A 15,091-nucleotide genomic window follows, 5' to 3' on the forward strand; every position below is an offset into this window, starting at 1 on the left:
GTTCGGAGGTCAATTTTATAGGCAAGACACTGGTGTTGCCATGGGCGCAAAGTACGCTCCATCATTGGCCAATCTCTTTATGGCCCAGTGGGAGGAGGATGTCATCTATGCCCATGCTAGACCCCAAGTCTTGCTATGGGCCAGGTATATCGATGACATCCTCCTCCTATGGGATGGAAATAAACAGAACCTAATTTCCTTTTTGGATTCCCTCAATAATAACTCAAGAGGAATAGTTCTGAATTATGAATTGAGCCAGACAGCCATTAACTTTTTGGATCTGTCCATCTCTATCAGAGAAGGTTCTTTTGTTACTTCTACATTTTTTAAAGCGACGGACCGTAATGCGTATATACCGGTAGACAGCTGCCATCACAGCTCTTGGCTTAGAGCTGTGCCTAAGGGGCAGTATATGCGCATCCGTCGCAATTGCTCTAATATGGCTGAATTTAATCAACAGGCCCAGGTTCTCACAGAGAGATTCGTTGCCAAGGGGTATGACCCTGACTTTCTCCGTGGGTCCCTGGAGCTTGTCAGCTCGATGGACAGATCCCAACTGTTGGTGACGCGTCCAGTGGTAGCACAGGATGACTTTACATCGAGTCCCTCGTTTATAACCACCTACTCAAAACAGGCCATGGATATCAAGAGGCTGATAACACGGCATTGGCACATTTTGGACAATGATCCAGTTCTGCACCGAATTTTGCCAGACAGACCGAGAGTCATCATATTTAAGGGTACCTCAAATTTGAGGGATCTATTGGCCCCCAATGTTATTGAGGCCCCTATGGCTAGATCTACCTTTTTGGATCATTTAAAGGGTTTCTATAGATGTAATAGGTGTCAGGTATGCCGTTTAAATCACATCAAATGTAAAAACACCAAGTCCTTTAGATCAACAAGTACTGGTAAGCTCTTTGATATCAAACCCTTTATTTCCTGCCCGAGCACTGGGGTAGTTTATCTCCTCCAGTGCTCGTGTGGATTTCAATACATAGGCAGAACCAAGCGTCCACTCTTTGTACGTTTAAACGAACATATAGCAAATATACGTAAGGGGTATGACAAACATTCTATGTCAAAACATTTCTTGACCAATCACAATAAAAATCCTTCCAATGTCACTTTCTTGGGCATTGACAAATTTACCCCAAAATGGCGAGGTGAGCCATTTGTAAGGGGCCTCTCTAGGCTAGAAATGGCATGGATTTTCAAAGTTAAGACCTATACGCCCTTTGGTATGAACGTTGATACCGACGTTAACGCCTTTATCAACAACTCATAGGTGATTGCATGAGTCGTTGACATCTGTTTAGATTAGCTGGGGTCGACTTTTGATTGTAGGATCCTAGATCCATAGTGGGGCTCTTGTAGTGTCAGGGCCAATTTGCTATATCCCCTTTGTTAATTGTACTTGTTTATAATTTATATTTTGTTTTTTATTTGATGTCAATCATTTGACGTTTTAATAATATTAACTTGATATTGTTTGATCTATGTACTTATGGGGTCTGACCCATGTGACCTCATGTGATTAAGCTTTGAGTTATCGCTCATATTGGTTGAATGTCACTTTATTAGTTGACTATCCAACCTTGAGGTTTTAAATTGAAGTAATGCAATTTGAATTTAGTTATTTAATTATATTTGTCTATATATGCCAATGCTATGTAAGGGATTTTCTCCTTTAGACCCGAGAGTCATTTGCCCATAGTATTGCTGTATATTTAAACATATCTATTAATATTTGGTATTTATATGCCCATGTATTATTCATGTGCTAAGACAGATTTGATTTCTGGGGTCTATTCATTTGGATTCATACGGCACTACTCTTAGAGTTGTTTCCAACACATTGAGACCTCAACCAAGATGGCGATGCGAGACTCGGGTCTCTTGGGGAGGATCCTCCTTCCGATTGTTATTTAAGAGGTGGCGTCAGTGCGCCGCCTGTACCTTGAGAACGTCAGTTTTTGACGAAACGTACGTCGGTTGCGGCGTGCTGACGTCACCTCTACGAGACGAGACTCAGGCGGGTGTTTGAAGCTGACTGGCCGGCGGCTTCAATTCAGCGCTATCTGCACGTACTTTTGTAAGTGCATTCCTTTGTTTTATGATTTTTATAATAAATGGTTTTACGCTATGGGCTCTCCCCTTATCATTTAATTCCATGTAACATCGGAGTATTTGTGCGGGCCAGCCTGATTGCTAAAGGGAGCGTTCATTCCATATACTAGCAGACTGCCATACATCAGCATTACCCTGACTGGATACATGCAAATTTGTTGCCGACATCTGGTAAGCAGGGATTTCTGGTGATGGTCCTGTCTATTCGAGTGATTAATACCACACGATTTGCCTGCAGTTATCTGGTAATTTGATTGGGAGCACGGTGGTGGTTCTTTATTCAATTTGTCCATATATGATCTGCTTTTGCCCCTTTTTTTCTTACTTCTGGTAAGCAGCCTGTGCTGGTGGTGGTGCACACTATAATTTTCCTTGTTGCACACGGGAGATATTATTAGTGTTTATTTATACAGTATCACGCTATGTTTACTTTATTTTTTATTACAACATTCACCAATCCACATTTCTGAGTTGGTTATCGTCTGGGAGGAGTCCCTTGCAGATTTCCATTTGACTTGGCTTCTTCACACATTAATGCTCATCTTACTGCTACATCCGGTAAGCAGTATCTACACATACTGATTGCATTTGTGATTTGTTGGATTGGACTTCATCTGTTTACCCATCACTCAATATTTTGGGACTTTTGGGACATTCACTATTATTATTTTTTTTGATCATATCACTTATGATCTATGTCACTTAGCGCAGCTTTTCCCTATATTCTCTTACCCATACTCATTCACATAGGGGGGGTGGGATCTGGGGGGCCCCCTTGAAGGGGGCTTCCAGAATCCGATAAGCCCCCTGACCCCAGACCCCCCACAACCACAGCCCAGGGTTGTGGGGAAGAGACCCTTGTCCCCATCAACATGGAGACAAGGTACTTTAAAGAGGGGGGCAGTGCCCCCCCTGTGCCAAAGCACCCCCCCATTTTGAGGGCATAGTTCAGGAGGGGGGCTGCTCGCTTGACCCCCCCTTTCCTGGCCTGCCGAGCTGCATGCTCGGATAAGGGTCTGGTATGGATTTTAGGGGGGCCCCATGCCATTTTTGTTATTTGGAGTGGGGTTTCCTCTAAAATCTACACCAGAGCTAAGGGTCTGTTATGGATTTGGGGGGGCTCACAAACGATTTATTTATTTTTTGTAAATTTGGCAGGAAAATCCATACCAGACCCAAGTTGCATTCAGCTCAAAGTTAAATCCTGTGCATTAAAGAAAGAAGAAGCAAGCTTGTTGGAACTTTACATGAGGTGTCTGACCAATAAATACACAAATTGTACTACTCATGTGTCTCTATATAAACATACAATGATAATATAAAAAAAGGGTACATATTTATTAAGTAATATCTAAGAACACATGAGAAAAGGGTATAAATGGAAAAATATATGCTTCATATCACATAATACACATGATTCATATAAAATGTATCCATATGCCCAAAGTATCAAATTCATAAAGCGTAACAATTAAAATAAATAAAGAGATTGAATAAACATGATAATGGTAATAATAGCAAAGATATGTGCAATGTTCATGATTGGCATAAATAAATCTAATCAATGTTCAAGACATATTATAGGACTAAAATCTCTACTCGTTTCGTGTACAAACAATTCCTCAGGAGCAGGTGCAGTCCATGCATCTATAAAAGAAAGTACACATTAGCAGCCACGTTTGAAATATAATATCCATATCCATAATATCCATGAATATTGCTTTACATAAAAAAAAATGTATCTTACAATTCAAAATTGTCTGTCGCCATACAGCACAAGGGGTAGAGAGTCTTCCGGGACGATGTCTAACCCGGGAACTGTGGAGCCATACCCCCGCACACCTGATGGGTATATGAGGACTAGAAAAGAGAGTGTGATTCTCAATGAATTCTCTGTGCATTAAAGTCACATGGAAGTCAGATCGAAGTTGCAGGGCAAAGTCAGATCGGAAGTTGCGTGACTTTTGTGACGGAGCAGCGGCCTAATGCTTGTTTAGAATATGTAAATACTTTAATGAGCACAGTCAGAGAATAGGTTCAGATTTAAAAGGCATTTAAAATAAATTTAAGTTGTTCGTGAGTGATTAATAGAAAAAATAGAAAAAATTTCCGCGCTAATATGATAAATAATTAGTAGATGTATGTCAGCAGCCAACACAAAATCAACCAACAGTGACTCAAAAATAACAGTAAACCATAAGAGTGTAGCGCTAAAAATATTGATGATCAAAAATTGAAAAATGGTGTCCAAATAAATGGAAGAAAACCACTAATCACAATAATGTTTGTAATAGAGAAAAAAGTGTCCAAGTGAATAAGTCCCAATATAAATGATATAAAATGAAATCATGAATCCACGTGCACAATGTTGCAAGAAGTGATTCAGCCCGTGACGCCCAGGGTATGGGAAGGAAGGGAACACCTCGGTGGTGGGATATATTAAGCAGCTTACCAGATTTCCGTGGCTGTTCAACTTAATGAACCAGCCTCTCCCAGCTAGTAATCAAGACCGTTGACGATCCGGTGTTCAAGGGATGCTTAATTGATGCAAATAAACCACTTCTCAAGAAACATATAACGGATCAGTGCAGGATTCGTACTCCTCAGTATTTTTCACCAAACTCATTTAGGGTGCTCATATCTGCTCAGGTCCACCTTTCTGTTCTTACTCAGATCTTGTATTTCTCTCCTTCATCGTTTCAAGCATGCTCGAATTCCAAGCCTCACTCTTAGATCAGAAATCTGGTAAGCTGCTTAATATATCCCACCACCGAGGTGTTCCCTTCCTTCCCATACCCTGGGCGTCACGGGCTGAATCACTTCTTGCAACATTGTGCACGTGGATTCATGATTTCATTTTATATCATTTATATTGGGACTTATTCACTTGGACACTTTTTTCTCTATTACAAACATTATTGTGATTAGTGGTTTTCTTCCATTTATTTGGACACCATTTTTCAATTTTTGATCATCAATATTTTTAGCGCTACACTCTTATGGTTTACTGTTCGTGAGTGATTGTAAAGTCTATTTTTTTTGTTTTTTTTTAAATACCAAACATGTTATACTTACCTGCCCTGTGAAGTAGTTTTGCACAGGGCAGCCCGGATCCTCCTCTACTCAAGGTCCCTCTTTGCTGCTCCTGGCCCCTCCCTTTGGTTGAGTGCCCCCACAGCAAGCAGCTTGCTATGGGGGCACCTGAGCCGAGCTGCAGCTCTGTGTGTCCATTCAGACAAGGAGCTGCCGTTTGGCCCGCCCCCTCTCGCCTGATTGACTGGCTGACTGACTTTGATTGTCAGCTGTGGGAGCCAATGGCGCCACTGCTGTGTCTCAGCCAATAAGGAGAGAGAGTCCCGGTTGTCCGAGGGACTCGTGGACATCGCTGGACAGAGATGAAACTTAGGTAAGTATTAGGGGTGCTGGGGAGGCTAATACACACAGAAGGCTTTTTATCTTAATGCATAGAATGCATTAAGATAAAAAAAAAAAAAACGTCTGTCTTTACAACCTCTTTAACACAAAAAGAAAAATTTTGCATCATTAAAGGTGATCTGTAATATATGTTTACTTTTTTATTCTATTTTTTTTACTTGAATGCCACATTTTCTAAATTAACACATTCAATTGGTTCTGTTTATTTCAGTTAAAGATATCAGTATAATGAGCATGGTTTCCAAGACTATCAATGATCAACTTATTGGCTACATCGCTTCTGCAGCAGGAAGTCGCCGTCTTCTGCATCAGGACTTTCACCCTGCTGGCATAGTGGATGGAGGGAGAGACATAGTCACTCACTACAGAGCTTTAGGTGAAGAGCTAGTTTTAAATTATACTCTTTTATTAACCACTTCAGCCCCAAGCCCATTTTTGACACTTTTTGTTTACAAGTTAAAATCAGTATTTTTTAATAGAAATCTACTTAGAACCCCCAAACATTATATATATTTTTTTAGCAAAGACTCTGGAGAAGAAAATGGTGGTCATTGCAATATTTTTTTCACGTGGTATTTGTGCAGCAGTCTTTCAAACGCCATTTTTTTGGATAAATTAGGAAAAATCACATTTCACTGAATTTAAAAAAAAACTAAACATAAACGTAAAGTAAAGTTAGCCCAATTTTTGGATATTGTGAAAGATGATGTCATGCCGAGTAAATAGATACCCAACATGTTGTGGTTTAAAATTTTGCACACCCGCGGAATGGCGACAAACTACAGTCAATAAAAATCTCCATAGACGACGCTTTAAAATTTTTTAACAGTTACCAGTTTAGATTTAGAGTGTAGCTCTTTTTTTTTTTTTTTAAATCATTGCTCATGCTTTGGCGATTGCGGCGATACCTCACATGTGTGGTTTGAACAACGATTTCATTTGCGGCCCGACTTCCCGTATAACCTTTTCTTTCGTGCGCGAGCTCACGGTGACAGGAGCAGCTAAAACATTTTTTTCCTATTTATTTATTTATTTTTTAAATTTTAACACAGGTTTTAAAAAAAAAAAAAATATGATCACTTTTATTGCTGTCACAAGGAATGTAAACATCTGGCTTTGATCGGGACTCCATCCAGCCGACGGTGGGACGGGAGACCCGGGCAGAGCCGCGGAAGGTGTCTGGAGGGGGGGGGCCCCCTTCCGCTCGCCGGGGTAATGATCAAGGGGCTCCCAAGCCGCATCGGTCATTACCACCAGAAAGCTGACCGCCATCTCTAAAAAACGGTACCAGGATGATGCCTCTAGCTAGAGGCATCATCCCGGTACAACCACTTAAAGTCAACCGATGTAGGTCTACGTCAGTTTGCATTAAGTGGTTAATGTTGGTTCAAGTTTTATTACTTTCTAGAGCTTTTTTCACCCTGTTGTAGCTTTCTCTTACTTCATGCTAGATTTGTCTCAAAGTTTGAAATAGCCAGCCACAAGTGATCATGAATAGTGACAACTCTCACAATTGCACCATGTAAGCTGAATCCTGTTTCAATAGCCTGATGGAAGCAAGACACATTTGCTGATGGGTGGAGAAACCCCAAAACAGTATGCCAACAATTTCAGTGGGAACTTAAAAATGAAAGTAAACTGCATTGCTTTAATCTACTTTAGATCAGTTATATTGATTTACATGTGTCAGATTTGCATAAATAACATTAGGTTCAATTTGTTTTTTTTTGTTTTTACCTTTTAAGGACTTGTTCACAACCCTATGTAGTGCACTGCAGCAAGCGTGTTAATGTGCATTGTGTGTGCATTTGTTTGAAAAAGTAGTTGTTAGTGCTATGAGTAAGGCTTTGTAAGCCAAAACGCATTAGCTTTCTGCTGTATACTTTACCGCTTGGTTTTTAATAAATGAAAGCTGTGGATTTTGCATTGAAGCCAGCTTTGACTTTTTTGAGTGCCAGGTAGATTGGACTGACTGAAGCTCAGATGGAAGATGGACACCTGCTGCTTGATGATAATAGCCAGGGGGTAGAGCTAAGCTTGTGCTACTTCCAGTTAGGGAGTCTTCAAACAAGACCTTTAAGACGAGATCGTGAGTCCAAATTGATGAAAAAAAAGGTGCATTTATTCACTGCAGTGGAGAGGATAAAGTTTTACAGAAGCTCAGTTTGAAGTGAACTGGGCAAAAGCAGAAGTATTGTCTAGCTAACAAGCATTAGGCTAACTATTTTATAGTCATAAATATGCATAAGGTATAGGCGTGTTCTAGGTTGTAATCTAGTTGTGAATGTATAATCAATCCAATCAGTGTCCTTATCTTCTGAATAGCAAGCTAATAGTTAAATGGGCGTTAACATCATGTGACTGACACAAAAAGGGAACTAGCAGCAGTCCGCCATTATAGTTGTTAGTTCAAACTGGTTCTGACCACAAATGTCTATTCTCTGATCAAACAGGAAGGTAGGTGGTTGGTTGTCATCACATGCTCAGACATTTGTTTCCTACAGTTAACAGAAAAGTGTACATTAGCTCTTAAAATGAAATGTCAGTGAAAAAGCAGAAGTAACAGTATATACAGTATCTCACAAAACTGAGTACACCCCTCACATGTTGTAAATATTTTATTATATCTTTTAATGTGATAACACTGAAGAATTGACACTTTGCTACAATGTAAAGTAGTGAGTGTACAGCTTTTATAACAGTGTGAATTTGCTGTCCCTTCAAAATAACTCAACACACAGCCATTAATGTCTAAACCGCTGGCAACAAATGTGAGTAAACCCCTAAGTGAAAATGTCCAAATTGAGGCCAAATTGTCAATATTTTGTGTAGCCATTATTATTTTCCAGCACTGTCTTAATCCTCTTGGGCATGGAGTTCACCAGAGCTGCACAGGTTGCCACTGGAGTCCTCTTCCACTCCTCCGTGATGACATCACGGAGCTGGTGGGTGTTAGAGACCGTGCGCTCCTTCACCCAGTGGCGTAGCGTGGGGGGGGCCAACCGCACCGGGCGCAAAATCTGGGGGGCGCAGTGTCACGCTGCCATTTAAGAGTCCGCTCAGCCATCCTGAACAAGCCCTGCATGGACGGCAGGAGGCACCTTCCATTTGAGGATGCCCCACAGATGCTCAATAGGGTTTAGGTCTGGAGAAATGCTTGGCCAGTCCATCACCTTTACCCTCAGCTTCTTTAACAAGGTAGTGGTCGTCTTGCTGGTGTAATTGGGGTCGTTATCATGTGGGAATACGGCCCTGCTGCCCAGTCTCCAAAGCGAGGGGATTATGCTCTGCTTCAGTATGTCACAGTAAATGTTGGCATCCATGGTTCCCTCAATGAACTGTAGCTCCGCAGTGCCAGCAGCACTCATGTAGCCCAAGACCATGACACTCCCATCACCATGCTTGACTGTAGGCAAGACACACTTGTCTTTGTACTCCTCACCTGGTTGCCGCCACACATGCTTGACACCATGTGAACCAAATAAGTTTACCTTGGTCTCATCAGACCACAGGCCATGGTTCCAGTAATCCATGTCCTTAGTCTGCTTGTCTTCAGAAAACTGTTTGCAGGCTTTCTTGCACATCATCTTTAGAAGAGGCTTCCTTCTGGGATGACAGCCATTCAGACCAATTTAATGCAGTGTGAGGCATATGGTCTGATCACTGACAGACTGACCCCCCACCTTTTTAACCTCTGCAGCAGTGCTGGCAGCACTCATACGTCTATTTTCCAAAGACAACCTCTGGATATGACGCTGAGCACGTGCACTCAACTTCTTTGGTTGACCATGGTGAGGCCTGTTCTGAGTGGGACCTGTCCTGTTAAACCACTGTATGGTCTTGGCCACCGTGCTGCATCTCAGTTTCAGGGTCTTGGCAATCTTCTTATAGCCGAGCCCATCTTTATGTAGAGCAACAATTCTTTTTTTCAGATCCTCAGAGAGTTCATTGCCATGAGGTGCCATGTTGAACTTCCAGTGACCAATATGAGAGAGCAATAACACCAAATTTTACACACCTGCTCTCTATTCATGCCTGAGACCTTGTAACACTAATGAGTCACATGAGACCGGGAGGGGAAAAAACCTAATTGGGCCCAATTTGAACATTTTCACTTAGGGGTGTAGTCACTTTTGTGACCAGCAGTTTAGACAATAATGGCTGTGTGTTGAGTTATTTTGAAGGGACAGCAAATTCACACTGTTATAAAAGCTGTGCACTCACTACTTTACATTGTAGAAAAGTGTGATTCTTCAGTGTTGTCACATGAAAAGATACTATAAAATATTTATAAAAATATGAGGAGTGTACTCACTTTTGTCAGATACTGTATATGGATATATAGAGAACACATTTATCAAACCCCCATATATTTACTCAATTCCCTCCTCTTGACCCCTATGATGGGGTCATTACCTTATTTTTCCCTACCTAATACAACACCAAGAGTCCACAGTACTACTTCACTTTTAAGTGGAGTAAAGTTCTTCTCAGGGTGTATGTAGATACTAGACTTTACTCATTCATATCACCCATATTGGTATCATATGTATCTGCTAAAATCACTATCTGGTAACACTCTATTGGGGTCATCTTCCTCAGTCCTAACTGCCATTGTAGTAATCTTTTATATTCTACATTTAGCACACCTGAAAAACAAATAAGCAAGCAATCCTATGACAATAATTCCTACAAGGACAAAAAGAATTTGTTGAATCCATGAACACTGATTTTCCAATCAGTAAATGGATTCCAATTACTATCTTTGCAGGGGTGGTGAGATCAATGGCCTGTTTCCTCAGTTTTACCATCTTCTGGAGATGGGCTTCTTTCATGGCTTGTGTCTCAGGGCTTTCAAACCATTTACAGCAGGCAGAATAATTTGCAAGCACACATAGGCCTCCCTCTTTCCCTAACAGGTAGTCTAAGGCAAATTTAATTTGCATGGCACGCATGCAGGGGCAGACTGAGAACCTTCAGGGCCACCGGGCAAAATAAATCAAGGGCCCCCTTCCAGGTCCCACCCATGTTCCACCTCCAGCCACACCCTTCCCCTGCCTCCAGCCACACCCACACTCCGCCTACAGCCACACCCACATCCCGCCTTCAGCCACACCCTACACAATCTTTAGACACTAGACACATTTATGAATAATTGCAATATAAATAACGAATGCAAAAACCAAGACACGTACATTAACAATAATAAACAGGCAAACCAAGCCAAGTACATTACCAATGATAAACAGACAAACCAGGACAAGTGCATTACCATGGATAAACAGACAAACCAAGACCAGTGCATTACAAAATCATAAATAGACAAAACTAGAGCATTACAAATCACAAACGGACAAAGCCAGAGCAATTCAAATCATAAACAGACAAAACCAGCATTACAATGGTAAATTGCCAGGTCTAGGTGGGGTAGGGTCGCCACCTCATCCCTTTAATCCAGGACACATATGAATTATACAGGTTCTCAGGCTGAAGAGAGGGGGGGGGCAGGCAGTGGTGAATTGCCAGGGCTGGGGGGGAGATCACTGTGCTGCAGTGGGGGTGGTAGCCAGTAGCGAATTGCCAGGTCTAGGGGGGGGGGTTCACTGTGTAGCAGTGGGGGTGGTAGGCAGTGGTGAATTGCCATGTCTGGGGGGGGGGTCACTGTGTAGCAGTGGGGGTGGTAGGCAGTAGAGAATTATCAGGTCTGTGGGTGATGGGTTGGATCACATATGCAGTTTTCTGCAGACACCTATAAGTGATATTTGAGTATGACAGATGGTGTTGCATTTAAAGGGACTGATGGAATAGGATGTTATGGATACACCAATATAAAGTCAAGTAGTATCAGTGGAGGTTGGGAATGGGGTGGCAGGGAAGGGGGGATAGGTAGTAGTGAATGATCAGGTCTAAAGGGGAATCACATATTGGGGGGGGGGGGGGGTTGGTAGTAGTGCATGATCAGGTCTGGGGGGGGGGGGGTCACAGTGTGGTGGTGAATTTGGGGGGGAGATCATATATTGGTGGGGAGGAGGGGTCAGTGCTGAATCGTCAGTCCCAGGTGTCAGTGGTGAATTTTGTGGTAGGGAATGAGAGTGGTGGTGAATTTGGGGGAGATCACATATTAGGGTGAGGGTGTCAGTGGTGAATTGTGTGGTTTTGGGGGGGGGCTACACCAGTGCTGTATCATATCCCCCACACCCCACACAATTCACCACTACTGTGTCATTCCCCCCGAATTACACAGCAGTGGTGAATTTGGTGAGGAGATCAGTGGTGAATTGTGTGTGTGGGGGGGGGGGGGGGGTATGATACAATGGTGGTGAATTTGGTGGGGAGATCACATGTTGGGGTAGGGGGGGTGTCAGTGGTGAAATGTGTGGGGTGGTGGGGGATGACACAGCAGTGGTGATTTTGGTGAGAATACATATTGGTGGGGGTGTCAGTGGTGAATTGTGTGGTGAAGGGGGGGGGGGGGGTGACACAGCCGTGGTTAATTTGGGGGAGATCACATATTGGTGGGGGTGTCGATGGTGATGTGTGGTGTAGGGGGGGGATTATGACACAGTGGTGGTGAATTTGGTGAGGAGATCAGTGGTGAATTGTGTGTGTGGGGGGGGGGGTATGATACAGTGGTGGTGAATTTGGTGAGGAGATCACATGTTGGGGTGGGGGGGTGTCAGTGGTGAAATGTGTGGGGTGGTGGGGGAGGACACAGCAGTGGTGAATTTGGTGAGATTACATATTGGTGGGGGTGTCAGTGGTGAATTGTGTGGTGAAGGGGGGGGGGCGTGATACAGCCGTGGTTAATTTGGGGGAGATCACATATTGGTGGGGGTGTCAATGGTGATGTGTGGTGTAGGGGGGGATTATGACACAGCGTGGTGAATTTGGTGAGGAGATCAGTGGTGAATTGTGTGTGTGGGGGGGGGTATGATACAGTGGTGGTGAATTTTGTGGGGAGATCACATGTTGGGTGGGGGGGTAGTCAGTGGTGTAATGTGTGAGGTGGTGGGGGATGACACAGCAGTGGGGAATTTGGTGAGATTACATATTGGTGGGGGTGTCAGTGGTGAATTGTGTGGTGAAGGGGGGGGGCGTGATACAGCCGTGGTTAATTTGGGGGAGATCACATATTGGTGGGGGTGTCGATGGTGATGTGTGGTGTAGGGGGGGGATTATGACACAGTGGTGGTGAATTTGGTGAGGAGATCAGTGGTGAATTGTGTGTGGGGGGGGGGGGGGGGTATGATACAGTGGTGGTGAATTTGGTGAGGAGATCACATGTTGGGGTGGGGGGGTGTCAGTGGTGAAATGTGTGGGGTGGTGGGGGAGGACACAGCAGTGGTGAATTTGGTGAGATTACATATTGGTGGGGGTGTCAGTGGTGAATTGTGTGGTGAAGGGGGGGGGCGTGATACAGCCGTGGTTAATTTGGGGGAGATCACATATTGGTGGGGGTGTCAATGGTGATGTGTGGTGTAGGGGGGGATTATGACACAGCGGTGGTGAATTTGGTGAGGAGATCAGTGGTGAATTGTGTAATTGTGTGTGTGGGGGGGGGTATGATACAGTGGTGGTGAATTTTGTGGGGAGATCACATGTTGGGTAGGGGGGGTAGTCAGTGGTGTAATGTGTGAGGTGGTGGGGGATGACACAGCAGTGGGGAATTTGGTGAGATTACATATTGGTGGGGGTGTCAGTGGTGAATTGTGTGGTGAAGGGGGGGGGGGGTGACACAGCGGTGGTTCATTTGGGGGAGATCACATATTGGTGGGGGTGTCGATGGTGATGTGTGGTGTAGGGGGAGATTATGACCCAGCGGTTGTGAATTTGGTTGGGAGATCACATATTTGTGGGTGGGTCAGTGGTGAATTGTTTGGTGTGCGTGGGGGGGGGGGGTGACACAGCAGTGGTGAATTTGGTTTGGTGGGGAGATCACATATTGGTGGGGGTGTCAATGGTGGTGTAGGGGGGTATGACACAGCAGTGGTGAATTTGGGGGAGATCACATATTGGTGGGGGTATCAGTGGTGGTGTAGGGGGGGTATGACACAGCGATGGTGACACCTCAGCTGTGTCATTCCCCCCCTACACCACCACTGACACCCCCAACAATATATGATCTCCCCCAAGTTCACCACTGCTGTTTCATTCCCCCCTCTACACCACACAATTCAACACTGACACCCCCACCAATATGTGATCTCCCCCAAATTCCCCACCGCTGTGTCATACCCCCCCCCCTCACACCACCACTGACAACCCAATCAATATGTGATCTCCCAAGTTCACTACTGCTGTGTCACCCCCCCCCCCCCCCACACACACACCACACAATTCATCACTGACACCCCCACCAATATGTGATCTCCCCCAAATTCACCATCACATATTGGTGGGGGTGTCAGTGGATCTGGTACTTAGTTGGGCTTGCATTGAACAAAACCTGTACTGTACCATCATTAGGCCTTAGACCGTTAGCATCTACTTAGAAAAAATCATTACCTACCTGTGCTGTGGACATCATGACATTGACGCAACGTCACTCAGTACGCGAAGCCGACGCGCCCCCGCTCACTGAGGACACCATGGAAACCCAGCTCCGGGCTCCACCTCTCATGGAAGCAGCGCCGGCTGCCAGCCCCTCCCCTCCTCCCACTTCCATAATGCCGGCCGCTGGGCCCCTCCCCTCCTCCCACTTCCTTAGTGCTGGCCGCCGGGCCCGTCCCCTCCTCCCACTTTCATAGCGCCAGCCGCCGGGCCCCTCCCCTCCTCCCACTTCCATAGCGCTGGGCCCCCGATAGCCCGATGTTGTCTCTGAGACAACATCGGGGGAAAAATGCTGTACTGGGCGGCGGGCCCCCCTTCCAAGCCAGGCTCCCAAAAAGTCTCACACATGTGGTATCCCCATACTCAGGAGAAGCAGCATAATGTATTTTGGGGTGTCATTCCACATATACCCATGTCATGTGTGAGAAATGTATCTTTTAGTGACAACTTTGTGTTAAAAAAAAACTGTAATTTTCCCAAAACTTGTGGCAAAATATAAAATATTCCATGGACTCACCATGCCTCTCAGCAAACATCTTGGGGTGTCTACTTTCCAAAATGGGGTCATTTGGGGGGGTTTTGTGGTATCTTGACATTTCAGGGCCTCCTAAACCGTTATAGGTAATGAGAAAATGCAATGAAAAATGTACGCAATTTGAAATTCTGATGGTGGGGATTGGTTTTCGGGGTCCCGTACACAGATAGGCTCCAAAAAAGTCTCACATATGTGTTATCCCTGTACTCAGGAGAAGCAGCAGAATATATTTTGGGTTGTAATTACACATATACCCATGGCATGTGTGAGCAATATATCCTTTCAATGACAACTTTGTGTTAAAAAAAATTTTTTTTTTTTTTAGTCATTTTTCAAACACCTGTGACAATAAAATGAAATATTCAACATGCCTCTCAGGACATTACTTAGGATGTCTACTTTCCAAAAAGTGGTTATTTGGGGGGGGGGGGGGGGTTGTAC

General features: G+C 44.1%; 1 protein-coding gene across 1 annotated transcript in view; it reads left to right on the forward strand.

Annotated features, from left to right (window-relative positions):
- The window catches only part of FBXO47 (F-box protein 47), a gene marked incomplete at both ends in the record, with an annotated part of 584,326 nt that overhangs the window by 108,739 nt on the left and 460,496 nt on the right, over positions 1–15,091 (forward strand). The window contains one exon of the mRNA XM_082272782.1: positions 5,777–5,941. Within this exon, the coding sequence (XP_082128908.1) occupies positions 5,777–5,941 (165 nt within the window). The remainder of the gene's footprint in view (positions 1–5,776; positions 5,942–15,091) is intronic.

Source organism: Pelophylax lessonae, assembly GCF_965119305.1.
Source record: "Pelophylax lessonae genome assembly, chromosome: 11".
Lineage (NCBI taxonomy): Eukaryota > Metazoa > Chordata > Amphibia > Anura > Ranidae > Pelophylax > Pelophylax lessonae.